The following is an 18,814-nucleotide window of genomic DNA, read 5'->3' on the forward strand; positions in this document are numbered from 1 at the left end:
ACATACGCAGATACACATGAACATAACTGGTGAAATGGGGAGACAAATACACCAGCTTATACTGATACAGGCCTCATGTCTGTATGAAAATTATCCTTAAAAAGCTGACAATTGGACTTGATAATTGGCCTGCATCTTCTTATGTGTTTGAATACAAATATTCAAACTGTAATCACAAACTTTGGTAAAGCCTACTAAGATTTACATGATTCATCTTAACCCTGTGTTAAAGTTGATAAAGTTATTCTGGTAAATAAAATTCTTGAAGAAATAAAGCATCTAAAAGAAAATAAATCATCTGAAATATATGTGATAAAAAAACTATCAATGAATGAATGTTATTTTTTTTAAACCGTTCTATCCATATGTTATTTTAAAGATTGATCAATTCGATGTTGTTTCAGGTTGATGGCATGCATAACAGATTTGTATGCATTTTACATATACATCTGTTTATTTTCACCATGATTGAAGCAAGAGAGTAAGGCCTTAGCACTTAGATTTGCAGGTTGTTGCATTTTTTGGTTTCATTTAGAAGATCGATACGAACTTGAGGTGTGTCTTTTGGGGGGGAGGCAAATGCGATCTCTTTTGTTAAACAAATTCTTAAAACAATTTGGAGGGCATTCAACCACTTTACTGCAGGGACAAGTGTGAAATGTTCACACCTTGTCCATGGAGTTCAGGGGTTGAATCCCACCAATTGGGGATTTAAGTATAAATAAATAAATAAATGTATAAATAATACAGAAATAAATGAATAAATAAAAAACGAAATAAATAAATACAGAAATGTGGAAATAAATAAATGTTTTATATATACTTCCACATTTATTTATTTCCACATTTCTGTGTCCGTATGCTAATTAGAAAGCTGGGCCTAAAGCCTGAAACATGCTTCCGCGTTTTCACGGGCCCGTAAGCGCAAGAGCCCCTCCGGGTCCCTTACGTGCTTATGTATCCCTTCTTACGTGCTGACGGGCGTCGCCCCACTTTTCTAAAATTTACGGCAAAGCTCCGCAAGCTCACTCAGCCCGCAAGGCTGTGATTGGTCTGCTCTACATCCCTTCTGGAGCTGCATTTCCGGTTTCATGCCCCATAATACAGGCAGAAACAACGGGAGATTTAGAAGAATGAATATGGACCAAATAGAAGAGCGTTTGGCAGAAGAGATCCGAAAGTATGTCCACTTGTATAACCCGTCACTGACTGGCGTATTTGTCCGCCTGAAAATGGCTACAAGGAGCCGCAGTAGCTATGTAAATAAACAATCAACGAAGAAGAAAGAAGGCGTCTCTCAGGTCGTCTTCGACAAAAAGCATTACTCCGCCTAGTGTTCTGGCGCGGAATTGCTTTGTAAGACGCGCAACGGTTGGGGAAGCATGAATGACAACGAGTCTTGCGCCACAGCGGCGTGAAAAGACGCAGACGCAGATGCAGTCGCAGAAGCATGTTTCAGGCTTAAGCGCAGTCTCATGCAGGATTGGTCACAGTGTAATGATCCAGCCCTTCTACTTCTGCCTCTCAATGATGACTCGTGTCCAGAAGCTGTTTGCAGCGTCAAGCCAGTTCACACTTAAAATGAACTAGTTCAAGTTCAGAGGGTTAGTTAAGGTTATTTTTTATTGGGATGATTTAGGTGTCAGTAGTTCTGACTGTGAGCGCCACGTCTTGTGTTCTACTGAGCACAATGAGCGAGCCGAGAGGAGGAGGAGGAGGAAACAGAAACTCCAGCTCGGTACGAACCACCTGCAGCTTCTGATTTGATCATGAAGCCGCTGATCTCTGAGCAGATGTGACCAGCGAAGCTCTGTGTTTTCACTGTTTCCACTGTTCTACAAAGTCACTGAGCGGCTGCTTCACGGTGACGAGCTCAGATCTCAGTCACTGCTTGTGTCTCCGAGCGAGTGTGTGGCGATGTGGGGGGCGGAGCCCCGGGGCCTGTGTGTGCGTTTGTGTGTAGCTCAGTTGATCAATCCTGCTCGAGACTGAGGTTGGGACCTCCTACCTCATTTACATAGGGACACTTAAATGTAGAAATAAATAAATGTGGAAATAAATAAATAAATGTGGAAATATTTGTGTTTTACAGTTTTTAGAGGATCTGTCAGTTATTTATTGCTCCTCTCTGTGTCTCTATTATTCGCGCTACGCACTGCACCAATCCCATCGAGCCACACAGAGCACAGCCCGCCAAGCAATTATTTTTTATAAACATCTGCTCATAGTCATAAATTTCACTCTGGATAAATGTGATCCCTAGAAATGTTCACATAATGTAGTCGGGAGGAGAACATTTATTATCTAGGGTAGCAGGGCTCTATCTGATTGTCCATATATTTTGACGTGCAGAGCGTTAATGCATGGCACATGGAACACTGTTTATCGCAGTTCAAGATCAACTTTTGCTATACTTATATTGCGCATGTATCGCGTTGACGATACCTTTTCAATAAATATCATGCAGCCCTAGTGGGAATATTACTTGACAGGGTATTTCCGCTAGAGCTGATCCGTCTTGGTCAACCCTGTAGTATAAGAATTTGTTTTTTAATGCACATGTATCCATGTGCATTTCTTTGCTACAAGGCACCAACTGCTCATTCAGTAGACTTGAAAATGTAAACTGTTGGATATTTTTGCATGAACAGCACAAGTTGGAGGCTCCAATAAAGTCTTCACTTGTCGCTTGGACCCTCAGTTGTTTGCATTAAAATTAAAGACTATCTCTGAGGCCTAAAGGGACAGTCCCATAAAGTTGCATCAAAAAAGTTTTGCATCCTGGGAAACACTGCTCTGCCATTTGTACAATGTCTCCCGTGGCTCTGGGCTTTTAAAAGTCTGAAAGAATAACTGATGATGTTATCAGTAGAGTCCTGATATCTATAACTAAAAGACTAGAGAAATGGAGTTTTACAGTCATGGACATTTACCAGGTGGGGAAGATCCAATGAGCCACACTTTAGTTGTAACATGGAATGTGAAGGATCTTTAATTTTTTTGTTTAATATATGACAATAGTGGCTCAACACAGCTTGTAATAGAGGTAAAGATGAAACGTTCCAGTGGAGTCTGATTGTAACAACTCTTTTTCAGGAAAAATTATGTTTTTAGAAAGGCCAGCACTTTTCTTATCACTCTGGATTCTACGTTTTCTTTGTTGACATGTAGGATCACCAAAATTCTTAATTACATATACATTAAAATTAGGTTGACTTTCATTGTTGATGGTGTTGTGATTCTTTTTTTTTATATTCATTAATTTGTTCATGAATTTACAAACAAATAGGCAACAAATTACTTTCATATATTGTTTGTTTAAATTCCCCATGTGACATGAACTGTTATGTGACATTCAAGTTCTTCACATGATACCTAGACAAACAGTCTGACTCTTCCTGTAAGAAGCCGCTTTAGCCTCTGGCAAGCATGTATACTATTTGGCTTTTCTGCACGCTTCTATTTCAATTCAGGTTTATTTGTATAGCACAAAATCCCAACACACATTATCTTAAGGCACTTTACATTGTAAGGTGGAGACCTGAAAATATTATAGAGAAAACCCAAAGTTCCCACAGTAAACACTTAAAGACATTGCAGAGAAAAAACCTCTAGTATCAGCCTCAGTGTTGAAAGCCATCTGCCTCGACTGGTCAAGGTGGTCAAATGCTAGAATTGTGTAAATATCTGGTATATTCATCCTCAGTCCACCAGTAGATACCACAAAATCATGCGAATATTCGTAAACACAGGGTTCCTATGATTCCAGATCATGTTGTTATTGTTTAAAAAAAAAATCTACCACATGAATCACATATCCACACCATATGATCACTGTTTTAAGAAATGTAGGCAGTAATGTATTATCTTGAACAAGAGAAAAATCCTAATGATCTTTTCTCTCCCCCTTCAGGTATCCGAGTGTTGGTGGATGCTAGAGAGAAACTACACATCGCATGGGGCAACCCATCAAACCGGAGGCACGGTGACACCATGATGGCCTTTGACACCCGGTCAGCGATGTCTCACGGTCACGGCATGGTGGAGGCCAAAATTTTTCAGCACTTCTTGCCATCCATCGCCGCCCTGTGGGCCGACCAGGGCATCCAGAATGCATATGACCGCCGCAGGGAGTTCCAGCTGGTGAGTAAATAGTGTCACTCAGTGTCCATATTGTGAGGAAACATTTTTGGGGTTATGGAGCTTTGGCAGTAATTAAATGTGTGCGTTTGAAAAGCTTTGTTGACAAATGAATGCGCTGCCGGATAATAAAGACATACGTTTTAAAGAATTCTCTCATCCTAAAGCTGTGGACAGTATGGGTGGGGCGAAATCAACTCGCATAAGTATTGGAATTCTTTCAGAGTTTTTAGTAATTACCACAGTAATTCCTGAATTGTTTCTTAAATATTTATACTGAGCTACTATTATTACTTTAAGAATATTATAAAAAGAGACTGTAGCTGAAGCAGAGAGAAGCTTCTCCTAGCTGTAGCAATCAAGTATTTCTGATTCTGATTAAGTTCTCCCTGAGGTCCACAATTTCCCAGGGACGCGTTAGTCACCATGTAATTGCTGAGCAGAAAAATTAGATGTGGCCTTGTGTTAAAGTAGTAATCTAAAATTGACATAATTTGTAATTTTGAATTGCTTAACTTGTAGAATCACAATATATGATAAATCAATACTCAATAATCGGGAGGTGAGTGTTTTGTCCTAGCTCCTGTGGAAAGTGTGTGTTTTGATCACATGTAACATTTAAACAGCGGATAAAGCAGCTTCATTACGGCTACTAAAGAAAAGACGTTTGTTAGCTAGTATATATTGGATTTTTACATCATCAATCAATAGGCGAGTACTGACTTCATACAGGGAGTTTTCATGCTTAATGTTCCACTGAGGAAGGCCAGTTTCTAACTGCATGTTTGGAACACTGCCTTTGTCTTGTCATCACTCAATTGAAAGTGTTCCCACACAGCCGGGGGCTTCAGCCTTTTGTCTTCCCTTCCCAAGGTAAACTGTCACATGGTGTTCACTGCTTGGAGTCACAGTCCTGCTCACCATTATTGGCACACAAGAAGTTTAAGTACATAATGTGGAATATCTCCTGAAAAAAAATGAATCAAGTGAAACAACTTTTTTCTATAGAGCATTCGTGTTTGATAAAAAAGAGCAAATGATAAACAACAATTCAAAACAATAAACAATGGGGGGGGGGGGGGGGGGATTGAAAAACTTCAAGTTTCCTGTGTCACTGATATTGGCACCCTTTGCTGTAAATCAGTATGGAAACACATTATGACTCACCTGTGGTAAATCACAAATGAGAATCACCTGTGATAAATTGTCTGTGCCCATGTGACATAAATTAGCCAATGAATGATGACTTCCGTGTTTTAAAAAGCCACCTGTTATTCCCTGTTCCTTTGTCACATTGTGAAGACAAAGAAGCTGTCTGAGGATATCAGAAGGGTTATTAATAGCATACACAAGACCTCCAAAGGGTATAAGGCCATCTCCAAAGTCCTTGGTATCCCTGTTTCAACAGTGCCTAATGTTATTAAGAAGTTTGCCAAGTCTTCGAAGGTTTGTGGTAGAAAAAATACCACGTCAAACATCCAAAGACCTGAATTATCAAGACATTTTAGAGCGAAATGTTCTACCCAGTGTAAGAAAACTTGGTTTGAGTCGAAGATCATGGGTCCTCCAGCAAGACAAAGAGCCAAAGCACACATCCAAAAGTAGGCAGGAATGTTTGAAAAGGAAAAAATGGACTGTTTTAAATGGCCAGCAATGAGTCCTGAAATCTGCTATTGGGGAAAGAAACCCTGATCTTTGTTAAATTACTTTGGACCTCCTATTAAAAGATCCTGATGATATAAATTTGGTACATTTCCATTTTTTTCTGAAGATATTGTACAGGTTTTGCAAAAAAATTAAGGGGTCCCAATAATGGTGAGAAAGGACTGCATATCAGCTGACCAACCTGAGACCAAAAACATCTGATTCATCTAGTGGCTGCTTTAGTCTTTGCCCTGTGTTGCTTAAGTTAACATCCATTAGACTGATTTTGAACCCTCTCTGTGTGTGAATATGGGAAGTTCAATGATTACTTGTGAGTAGGTTGAGGGAGCTTTTAGATTACAGTAGTGTATTGACAGTCAAAGATAAAGGTTCTTCCTCACAGTTGACCGTGCAGACCTGCAGCTGCTGAGCACAGACAGACAGACACAGACAAGCCAATGAAGGGCTGCTTCTCTGTCTGCCCTCTGTCCCTCTGCCTCCCCACGCCCTTCCTTCCTCCATGTCTCCCTAACTGCTTTCCACAAGTTGAAGTTGTGGTCTAACATGGTCTTGCTTCCACGGAAATGATTTTAAACTGTCCTGCAGGGACATTGGGTTCCCAAGCATCTGTGTGGGGAAGATTGGAAGACCAATTAGCTCATTGTGTGTTAGTCTATTATTAATGATTAATGATACTCTGGTGTTTTAGATATTATCATTATTGATTTGTGATGCCTATGGTTATGGTCTGTAAGAGAAATGCACTGATGTCACCATGGGTTCCTTCCCAACACAGCTGTCAATCTGCCACATTGGGGCTTGCCGATATCAGTTCTTGACAGTACTATTAGTAGTAGTACTATATATTTAGTGGTATAAATGTATCATATCAGGATTTTGCGGATATACATCACAGCTGTACAGCTGTTACTGTATATCAAAATGGACGACAGGTTCCCTTTCGAAAGTAGGAAACAACATCTGGATTGCCCCCTGGAAGCTGGCTGTAGTATAAAGGTGTCACGTCACAGAACTGGTCACCAGTGTGCTCATGGTCACAGTCTGCCGACAGTTCCAGCAGGAGGATATATGATGACTAGACGTCCCCTTCAGCTGACCGTAGTTGCAGCAGTGCAGTTTCAGTGGGATAAACTCTCATAAAACCAGACTGGTGTGGATCAAGTAGACTATTTTATGAGAGAAAAAACCTAGAAGAATAGTATCAATAGTATTTAGTCTGGCCTGTAAATTTCAACATTATTTATGGTTGGCTTTATCAAACACTGCTGGTTCTGACCCAGAGGCCACTGAAGCAGGTGTGATTGTTGGTCCCCTCTCCTCATCTGTCACTGTGGGCATCACCATACTGTATGTCAGTGAGAGACAGAGAAATACAGTAGGGGTGGTTCTGTAAATCGTTTATCAGTGAAGATGGTGAAAGCCATGAAATAATTTACTTGATTTGAGAGCAAGTTTTAGTGAAGGAAAATGGCTTAAAAACAGTCATTTTTGGACTCTCACTCTATTGGACGAGAGACCTTGACTCCCATTGTACGTTTTTATTATAGGTCTTGTGCATGTGCGACAAAAATATGGAAGAAGAATAAGTATAATATACGCCACAGAATAATAACATGAGTGGAATGCATTGCCCCTAGATGTGCCCGCACCGCTAGGCACCCATAACATGTGTGCAGAACTCTTTGACCCTCTTTTCATACGCAGTTTTCAGAAATGGCATGCGGGTCAAATCTTGAGAATTGACACCTGAGTTGACTTGGTAGCCCGACTTTCACACATGCACAATGCAATAGGAGGATCTCTGATACGTTCACAACAGCATCACATCCTCTGCATTATTCAGGTGAGAGGTGGAGCAGCCAGGTACAGCAGGCTGAGGCAGGAAGTAATACTCCTGCGCAGATCAAATGATATTCTGGTCTGCACATAGTCTTTTCCACAGTAGAGTCGGTGACTCTACTCGTGACTCCGCTCTTTCACCTAGAGATATTTGTTTACTTTTCTTTTTGCGTCAGTCCCTTGTTAGAGGCATCATCAACCCCCCCACTCACTAGCGGGGAGTCTAGCGGAGGTTCCCCTGCTAGGTTCTCACATCGGAGGGGGGAGAAATGCACCTCTCCGGAGAAAATATGTATCTGCGGAGATCAGTGCATGTCTGAAAGACTTCCAAACAACCTTTCTTTTACCATCGTATAGTTTCTGCTTTAGCTTTGTGCTTTCCCGCAATGTAGTTCTCATCCGGCAGAATAATCTTGGCATCACCACCCTCTGTCTTTTACCTGCCACTTGGGCTCAGTTCATGAGAGCATGAGAACCCTGTGTTATGTATTTCACACATGAGCATGTGGTCTAAAGACTTAAATTGATAAAAACCTTGATAAAACTAAATAGAAGATGCTGCGTCAAGTGAAGATACCAGATGCAGAATAAAACGTATTGCATTGTTTTACAATCATCAAACAGACCCTGGCGGCCTGTCAAAGTTTCATAATAATCATAACATCTGTAGTGTTTTTGTGCCATTGCCTTATCGTAGACCCTGCTCACACTCACACCCACCCACACACACACACACACACACACCCACAACCACAGACACACACACACATACACTTGGATTATACAAACAAACAAAGTCTCCCTTTGAGATGTGAGCAGGCAGCTTCATGTTTTAGATCAGATCTCTTTAAATGCAGACTTCAGTGTAACTTAACTTCCCTGGAGTACAGCTGCATACACTATGAATCAGCTCTACAAATTTTTAGCAGCTCCAGTGAGTTTGTCACTCAGCTGTGGTGGTGGGGTAGTATCACATAACAAGTGACATTAATCAGTGTGGAAGAGAGCTAAAGCCATGTGTCATATTCAACTCAGAATTCTTATGGTGAAGTCACTATCTATCTTCTCTTTTTCTCAGGGGGAGTCCGTCAAGTATTTCCTGGACAATTTGGAAAAGCTCGCACAGTCGGTAAGTTCGGCGCACACTGCAAAGGCTACACGAATCACAGACCACCAGCAGGCAGGATGATGGGCCAGATGGGTGTGATGGCAGTTTGTTGAAAAGTGTGTTGCTTGTGTGCTAAAAAGAGATGTGAAACTTCTGCCTTCCTGTCCCCAGTCGTGTCTTCACACTCACTGTTCCTCCATGTATCTGATTCTCAGCACAGCAGCGAATACTCACACTTGAAAAATACTCAGAACAGCAATTACACACATTTCCCTTCATCTAGCAGACTGCTGGACTCAGACAGCTTCATCAGCCGAGAAAGGAAATTATAGGTTAAGCTGTTTGGTAACATATGGAGATGTGGTCATGTGACTTATAAAATGACAAACAGAAACCAAGTGACCGGTTCCCCTTCACTCTGTATGATTCCTCCACCCAGGCCCAATTGGTCAGTCAGTGTCTTGACTAATAACTGACTCTAAGAATTAGTTTTCTGTAAATCTTTCACAGTCATGTAGAGTATGTGAGAATATACAGCTACATGTGGTTCACTGCTTTCTCACACGTGTTATAATGACATCAGTGGACAGTGCCTGAAAATCCGTTTTTTATTTGACCTGATGTGAAGGCAATTAGAGTCCAGCTACACAATTACTGAAAAAAAACCTTTGTCAAAGCTGGTGTAAACAATGTCAGACCAAACAACCAGCCCAAAACTATTTGAAAAGAAACGTCTGCCCCGGTCCAAGAAGAGACCAGGGGGATTAACTTGTGTTGTGAAAGGAAGCCAGGTTAGCCACAGAATATTTTTTTGTGATCTGATCAAGTGACATAAGTTAATAATAATTTTGATTTGTCTTTATAATCATTTATGATATAATACCTGTGCTAAACTTCACAAAAGACAAAATTATATGTGCTTCCTGCCAGGGCTATATTTTGATATGGTTGATAAATCAGATTAAAAAAAATATGATTTGTTGATAGAATGCAGGGATGAAATGATACCATGGTAAAATCCCCAAAGGTTATTTGTACAGTGTAACCTTTAATCACCTTGATGATTTGCATCAACCAAAGTCAGCAAGTCTCCCAGATGCAAGCCCAGCAAGTGCATTATTTGTTGTGTGTTATAGAATCATGGCTGAAGCTGCTGGTAGTTAGGGGCTGCAACCGCAGGAGAACTGTTGGTAATCTCTGGCCATAGCCAACATCCACCATCACAAAATTGCTTGTGGTTAATGCTGACATTTTGTCCTTATTCTTTGACATTTGAGCACTTAACGAAAAAGTTGTCAACCCTACAATAAATAATATAAATAAATAATAATAATGAATTATTTAAATAATGTAAATATATAATTAGCTGAAATTACGAGTTGGCGATAACTGATTTCGGTCACTATAATCGAAATAAAAAAATCTCTAATATAATGTTCATATTATTCGTAAAAGATTATAATATGTTAATTAATAAAATGAAAAATAATAGAAATATCTCTATGAAAAAGAGGTGCACGTGGGAAACACTGACAAAGTTGGAAGATGAGAGATTTAAGAGTTTTAGTGTTAGTTGTTAAGGGGAGAGTCTCCTGATGCTTTGTTCATGTGTGATAGGTAAACTCTGGAGAGAGTCAGGACAGAATAGTGTAGATATACTCTGGAGTACATGTCTAAAAAAGGCTCAAATGAAGTAATCAGACAAGGCTGTTGATGAATGTGACTCAGCCATCACTTAAGTTTATCAGTGCTGGATTTCTGCCCCATAGTCTTTCTGTAGTTGTTGTTCTTTTCTTCTGCGTGAACAAACAAGTGCACTGGAAGTCCTGTGTGCAGGAGGTGTTTAAAAAAAAAAAAAGTGGATCTTATTTCCATTGTGTGTTTGTATGTGTGTGTGTGTGTCGGCGTGGCCTGTCAACAATGACTCTCCACCTCTGGAATGTTGGAATGTGGATCTATCTTGGAGCGTACTGACACACACACGAACACACAGTCAAAACATGACTGTGAATAATATTACATCATATTTGGTTTCATGTAGTCAAAGAGTCCCTAGTTTTTGCATTGTCTTGGCTTAATTGTCAAAGCTGTGTCATTAAAGGGGAGGAAAACCACACACACACGCACACACAGTCTCTGGCATCCCCTCATTTGTGTATGTGTGCCTGTTTTGAAGGAATGCACTGTGTTAAACAGGGATGTCTCCAAATCAAGCACTAGCATGAAAAGTGTGTGCACGGCAACAATAGCATTTCTTTCTCTAACTCTTAATTCGCACTTATTGTGTGTAAGTGGTTAGAGGTTGTTTGTCTCGTAAATAAAGAACCATGACAAGCTGCAGAAACCTACCTAATGTGTGTAACGATGTGTTGGCAGGACTACCTCCCTAGCCAGCAGGACATCCTCCTGGCCAGAAAACCCACCAAGGGCATCCACGAGTACGACTTTGAGATCAAGAACGTGCCCTTCAAGATGGTGGACGTGGGTGGTCAACGCTCTGAGAGGCGTCGCTGGTTTGAATGCTTTGACTCTGTCACTTCCATCCTCTTCCTTGTCTCCTCCTCAGAATATGATCAGGTGAGTCTGTTGGATACTGATGCTGAGGGCATACGAACACCTATGACTGAAATCACTGAATGTTGTTGAATTGACACTGACTTGAAGTTCTGCAGGGCATCATAATTACAACAAAAAAACTCAAATACACATTTGACCCAATTGCCCCATAAATTAAAGGTCATCAGTTTAATGAAGTCATTACAAAAACCAATTGTGCCCCTTTTCTTGTTCAGAATGTCAATAACCTAAAAGCTAAACTTGTGAAAATGAGGTTCCTCAACTCGTTTCCACTTTATTTCACAAACCTTGATGTTCTGTTAATTGGCATAGAAGGTTCATCAGCCGTGTGCTGGTAATAGGTGAGGACCCTTTGATATGATGTGCTGTTACATCGGCTCAACCTATCATTAGTGCATGTTGTTGAAATTTAACTCTATGAGCTCAGACGGAGAACAGTGGAAACCAAAGCAGAACCTGTAACAAAGGCCACACGCTACATCACATTCCTTAAGTCCCTGCAGTGCAAAAGGGCTGTAAAGTCCCTTTTGTGTGTCGCTGTTTGTGTTTCCACTGTATTAATAAGAGTAAAAATAGGTTAATAAGTCCCAAAAAATTCAAATATTTATGTTGTTTTACAAACTTTCTTGGGGGTAGGAACGACGCCCAAACACCTTACATTCTGACCTTTTTCCTCTGGTGGTAAATGCAGATACAGTTTCTGAATGACTTTGCCATCGTTGATTTTTGTCCAATACTTACTTGTCTCCTTTGTGCAGACAAAGGATTCTGTTGCTCATATCAGTCACTGTTGTCACATCCCCTTTGACCCCAGCATACATGACATGTCTGCATTCTGACACCTCCAGGTGCTGATGGAGGACCGACAGACCAACCGGCTGAGCGAGTCCCTCAACATTTTTGAGACCATCGTCAACAACAGAGTTTTCAGCAATGTCTCCATCATCCTGTTCCTGAACAAGACAGACCTGCTGGAGGAGAAGGTGAAGCAGGTGTCCATCAAAGACTACTTCCACGAGTTCTCGGGCGACCCCACAAGCCTGGCAGACGTCCAGCGCTTCCTGGTGGACTGCTTTCGCAAAAAACGCCGTGAGCAGCTGCTGAAGCCGCTCTATCACCACTTCACCACGGCCATCAACACTGAGAATATCCGTCTGGTGTTCCGTGACGTCAAGGACACCATCCTCCACGACAACCTCAAGCAGCTGATGCTGCAGTGAGGGGACTGACCAGGAGGAGGGAGGGAGGGAGGGGTGGAGGCAAATGAAGAGTGGAAGTCGAGGTGCCTTTATCCTTACCCTCCCCCCACCGCCGGCCTGTTAATTAACCAGGCAGTGTCACTTTTGAACTTTGACTGTGTATTAAAGGCACCACTACTACCGCCATTCCCCCCATCCACCCCCCACGCTTGCTCTCTTCCTTACTGAGCTTGTTCACTGTGACTTATAACGGCTGCTTCTGACTCAGAGCTCCGACCACCCTTTGACCCTTAAAACCACTGTAAATGACCTCTGCCCCTTGGACCTTGCCGACACCTTGTCGTATCCTCCCTGTATGTTTTGCTCTGATTAACATCCTTACACTGTCCCTTTATTCACTGCTGCTCTGACCACTGTTGATGGGGATTGGGAGGGGCTTGTTTGGAATTGGCGTGGCTGAGTAGCGGTTAAAGCCACCTGAGGGCGACGCTGGTGTCAGCAGCTCTGTTGCCAGATGTCGCCTTCCTTTTGCAGAACAGTCCTTTTGTTTTGTTGCTGGGTTTACATCTGCTTTCCACCAGACCTCAATGATGACATCACCGGGGCGGGTGGGGTTTTCTTCTGAGAGCCGTGGAACAGGAAAGAACAGAACACGCACGCACACCCACACACACACACACACACACACACACACACACACACACACACAGATAGGAAGTGTACTAGTTTTCTAATCATTTACTTTCTGTTTCTAGTCTATGAATATACTGTATGTACCTATGCATTTCCTTTAACTTATATTTTATTAGGGTTTACACATTGTGGATGGGTGACTGCTGGTGGACTCTGTGCTCTCAGTTCGGGAGTTGAGAGAGCACAAACAAACACAACTAGACCACTTGTAAAATAAGCCACCGTGCCATCAGGCTAGATAGGGTTCATCATGCGCATCATATTTAAGTTTTTCTCAGGGCACATTGTGAACCACTTGTCTGGGATTTCAAGCCACAGCTCTCCTGGCTCTGCCCCTCCACAAGTCAACTACTACAGGGTCTTTTCACTGTATGTCAGCAGAAAAGACTGGTCCAAAAAACTGTGGCCATCTTATACCTGGAACACATTTTACCATCAGGTTCTGGACTATAAGACGCTGGTGACCCACTCTCCTCCTGGTATTAACTTGTGATCTGTACGTGGACGACCACAGACATTTATTTTTACATCTGTTGTTAATAAGTCGTTTTGCTACCTGCATTCCTTTGATTTCTCTTTGATAATTTGTTCAGAATTTTCAACCAAAGATGGAAACATATTAGTGTTTTCAAATGTGGGGACTTCTGTCTCCTGATCTAATTTAGTGAACTGAAAAAAACAAGACGTGTGATGATATCAGCTTTCATTAATCGATTTATTTTCCATTTGCTAATTAGAGCATCACCCAGCATAACCTGGGTTAGAGAATCTAGGAAGTTAGACTGGCAGCATTTATAAATCTATTCACAATACACGTAACATGAACAGATCTCGTGCTAATACCAGGGCTACATTGCGTCTGTGCGTTCATTTGAAAATATTTTTTTCCCTTTCTGGGGTAAACGATTTATGCTTAAAATTATAAAGCATAATTTAGTTTGAATGTTGGAGCGGTGAGCTGCTTTGACCATTTAGTGAATGGTTTCTCCATGGGTGGTGATGTAGGATCTGATTGAGGTTGAAAATGGTCATATTTATTCTGCAGCTCTGTGGAATCTCAAATCCAAGCCTGCATTTCTTATGTCTCCACTTTATCTTACCACCTTGAGCATATAATACAAGAGGTGAGGAGGCGGCTCGACCTCTGTTTTGCTGGCTCAGAAGATACCTGTTGATCCGGTCTGTCTTTCCCCTCCACACATCCTGACCTAAAGAGAAAAGGGGAAAACCAGCCTGTATGTTTCCGGCCACTCTCACTGTACTATACAGGTTATGTAAAGTTCACATTGTCCTCTTAGCTAATTTTCTAATGTCTAATTCGCTGTAATGCATCTCTCAGACCAACCTCACTCTCACCTGAAGAGTTGATGTAACCCCTCTACATAGATGTCTTTTACGGATTTACGGATGGTGTTTATTCAAAACCAAAACAGCCCCATTAATCTGCCTTCTCCAGTTATGTCGAGAGAATGAACACCTCCAGGTAACTGGTTCCACTGGTTCATGCTAACACTTCAGCAGTAGTTAATGGATTATAATAAGGTGTAACACAAGCCTCTAATGTCGTGAAGTTGGCCTGTGGATGAGCTGTTGCGTCTCCCCCTTCAACAGAAATGCTTTTATTGATTAAGGTCACAGTCCTGTGTTTGTGTTGGAACAGCGTCGTTCCATATGAACCAGCACAGCTCGACGCTATTTTGTAGTCTTGATAGTTGTAGTTAGAAATGGCAGCTAATCACTGAAAAGACCCTGTTTTTCCTGTAACATGCTCCTGTGATCCCACAGACACGGCCATTCCCGCCTCCTCTGGCAGGTGGTCGCTCATGGTGTCTTACCCCGTGTCTACACTGGAAGTGTCTCGGCCCCCTTTAGTCTTCTGTCTCAGTTTGATTTTGCACAGGGTCGTAACAGCTTGAGTTTGACTCGTTTAACCAGTTTGTTGAGCTGCACCAACATGAGATTTTAAATGCTTTAAGGCTTTATTCATGTCTTTTTAGTGGCTGGGTTATGACCCAGCTACTGTCAATTACATGCCCTTGATTGTTTTTCAAATTCTAACCAAAATCAAGAGTTTAACTCTGATATATGAATTCAACATGGCCATTGGGGAGTGTACATAATGCTCTGTAATTATGTAACTAACTCAAGGAAAGTGGATTTCGTGTTTTGAAGACCCAAGCAACCAGTGTAGCTGCGTATTTTACCTTTTGTTTTTTTGACAAGTCATTTGGTTTTTATGCCTGTGCGCCGGCAACAGGCCGTAGAGGCACCGTGTTTTAGGGTTGTCCATTCGTCCCATTATATGCAATATCTCAAAGCCTGGAGGGAATGCTTTCAAATCTTTACAAACATTCACCTGGACTCAAGGATGACATGATTATATATTGGTGGTCAAACGTCAGTTATATTGAAACAATTTTGGAAAAAAAATAGTGTAGATGGTAACTGCACTGTTCGGTATTTCTAGTTTTTATAGAATCAAATAATGAATTAAAACCAAACTTATCAGAAACATGACTATAGTATGATAAGAACTCCCTTAAATAACAGAAACCATCTTTTATTTTGTCTTAGTTTGATCCATGTCCCATCTGCTATCATGTTGGAAGCAAGGTTTATCACCGCGCTTAAGGGAGCTGTCATGTCTTCCATCAATAGTTCATGGATTACACAGTTGAAATGTGTTTTAAAATTTTTATACTGTGTACACGTTAATAGAAGCCAATAGGAAGTGTAGCCTAATTTGTAATTTAGTCTTAAAATATGACATCATCTTTGGGTCACACACTTCAGATTTACTTCTGTTTAAAGCACATTTACCTCTGTCTCCCAGGTAGCTGGCTGAGTGTCCCCAGCACAACTAAAACCCAGTGACTTGCTCCATGCTAGCACACATGCTGCCACTCAGCATGTGTACTAGCATGCAGCAAGTCACGTGGCTGATTTCTGGTGTGCGTGCATATTCCCAACTTAAACAGAGGAAGTCCAGTGAATTCTCCAAGCTTTGCAGTGCCAGTCAGCATGATTCTCCCTCCGTCAGCCCGTCTGCGACAGGGTGACACAGCTTCTTTGTGTGTGTCACAAACACACTGTCTCCTGTCTGCTGCTTCTCGGGCAGCATAAAGCTTAAACCCAGCAGAGGCCTCATTGTCTGGATTCAGACCGCTGTGTCATGTCGTAAGGACAGAAGAAAGCCTGTAGTGACACACACACGCACACATGCATGTCTCTCAATAGTTGTGGGGTAACTCATTGACATAATTGGCCTTCCCTAGCTACTTACCCTAGCCCTAAGCATCACAACTAAATTACTAACCCTAATTCTAACCCTAAACTTAAAACCAAGTCTTGAATTAGTGGCAATAGTCAAAAATGTCCTCAAAATGATGGTATAGAACCAAAATTGGTCCTGATAACTATAGACAGACATGCGTGAACACACACACACACACACACACTTACACACAAAGTCACAGCAGAGCAGAGGCTGTGTCAGTGTACAGGCCTGTATTTGATACAAACTGGGTTTTGATACACAGACAGTAAACTGTCCCACAGGTGCAGATGGGTGGAACATGATGTTACACTGTCTCTCCTCCTCTGGCGCGTCTCGTTTTCCAATAATATAATGTCGTGACTCCACATTCGATCAGTTGACCTGTGGCCTGCACGAAAGAGGAGTCGCATCCTTCCAAAGCACTTACGTTTTTTAATTGACTCCCACCATCTGATGGGTTGAGAAAAGGATCTGGATTTTACAGAGGAGAAAAGAAAAAACTATTCTGGGATTAGAAGAATTTGGTGATAAATAAACAAGCCTCCTAGATGAAAGCACAGAATTAATTTCAGTTTGGACAGAGACTAACACAAGCTCAATGTCCATTCAATGTTTTGACAAATTCTGACATTAAATTCAGAATCTCAGAACTCTTTCCCTTTTTTCTCTTGCAAACAGATCAATGGTGGCTGTGCTGTAAACGACTGTCTGCTGTTGTGTTATAGGTCCTTGACGGGATTGGTCTGCTTTAAACAAACAAGCGTGTACAATGTGTGGTGTTGTGAATGTCCACTGCGGAAGGCAGCGTGTTCACCACACGTCTTTAAACCTCCAAGATCACTGTGCCTTTTGAGTGTCTTTGTCATCTAGTCACCTTCAATGCATCCTTGGTTCTTTGACATGAGAAATGATAGAAGCAGTCATGTGAAGGAAGAATGGATTTAAATAGCTGGAGAGAAAAGTGTAGCCGCTGTCTCCACCTGCTCCACCAGTCAGTGGACCAGTCACTGTGTAAAGTCAGATTATAATCTGACAGCCTTTTTCTCAGACGGGCTCTGGCCGACCCCAAAGCCTAATCAAAACTGAAACCTCAGCTCAACATGACGGACCAGTTTGTCCCCTTTGTGCTCAGGGGCTGTACTGTGTGTTATCTGTTGGATTGTGGTCCAGGCTTTGTGATGGGGGGCAGCATAATTCCTTGTTCACCATGTACCTTCCAGCTTCCCACATAGAGCATGTTCAGACCTTGTATTAACTTAACGGATGTCCTAACCCTAACCCTGAGATCTGTCAATAGGTCCTGTGGTGGAGCGGCTTTGGGTTTGCTGGCCCTCAGTGCTGTGCTGTCACACCGAGGGCTCTGGTGGGAATCATTATTTCTAATCCGGGATCATTAAAGATCTGCCTTTAACCCGGAGGCCTTGTTAGAGTTCTGCTCCAAAAGCTCCACGCTGAGCAGTGTCTTATTTTTCTAAAACTGCCTTTGACTTTGCCTTTTAACCTTTTCCGCGATACTGGTTTTCCTCACTGCAGCCTGTGTCTGACATCAGCGCTCGGACTGGAACACGATCAATCAAATATTTCCACTGAGCGAGGTTGTAAATAACCTGTGTCACCAACATTGTCCAAACTATGCAACAGCACTGGTCTATTGATGTGTTACAACTAATCATGAGCTCACTGACTGACGATTCCCTTAATGGTAGTGTTTTATAGAAATATGATCTGCCAAATATACTGATGTTTTTGTGCCTCCTCTTCCAACTCTGCCTCTACTCTACCTTGACAATGGTTTTATATAGTGTTTTTTTATTATGCCATACAAGCAGTCTGATGTCCACATACTAAATAACTCACAAGAACCACCTCCTTCCTAGTTTTGGTATTTTCAGATATGTACAGTCTAACTTATACTGTCTTACCCTTCTACTCTCCTAAATAAATCCAGCTGTTTTTTTAAACCCTGTCTCTGCTGATCTTTTGCTTTGCAGGGGTATCATATCAACATCTGGGCTTTTGTGCTTCTTTGCTCCTTTTTCATGTTACACATGCAGCAGTTACCCAGTCGAGCATGAATTGCAGTGAATGATTGATTTCTATCCTGTTAGTGTCCATGATGTGTATAGTGACAAATCACAACACAAATGATGTCAAGGCACTTTACAAAGTTATATGTTTTATATTTTAAAGAAACTCAACCGTTTCTATAGTGGGCAGAGGGAGAGGAAATAAAACTTCCTTTAAACCGGAAGAAACCTCCAACTAAACCAGGGGTTGGAGATCAGATGGACAAGTATAGACAGTGTGTATGTTCGG

At 41.6% G+C, this 18,814-nt stretch overlaps 1 protein-coding gene across 1 annotated transcript in view; it reads left to right on the top strand.

Annotated features, from left to right (window-relative positions):
- gna13b (guanine nucleotide binding protein (G protein), alpha 13b) overlaps positions 1 to 18,459 on the top strand; it is a 26,062-nt gene extending 7,603 nt beyond the window's left edge. Inside the window, exons 2-5 of the mRNA XM_053442608.1 lie at positions 3,914 to 4,143; positions 8,723 to 8,773; positions 11,129 to 11,329; positions 12,178 to 18,459. Of these exons, the coding sequence (XP_053298583.1) occupies positions 3,914 to 4,143; positions 8,723 to 8,773; positions 11,129 to 11,329; positions 12,178 to 12,549 (854 nt within the window). The 3' untranslated portion in view covers positions 12,550 to 18,459. The remainder of the gene's footprint in view (positions 1 to 3,913; positions 4,144 to 8,722; positions 8,774 to 11,128; positions 11,330 to 12,177) is intronic.
- The last annotated feature ends 355 nt before the right edge of the window (positions 18,460 to 18,814 follow it).

Source organism: Pleuronectes platessa, chromosome 16 (genome assembly GCF_947347685.1).
Source record: "Pleuronectes platessa chromosome 16, fPlePla1.1, whole genome shotgun sequence".
Taxonomy (NCBI): Eukaryota; Metazoa; Chordata; class Actinopteri; order Pleuronectiformes; family Pleuronectidae; genus Pleuronectes; species Pleuronectes platessa.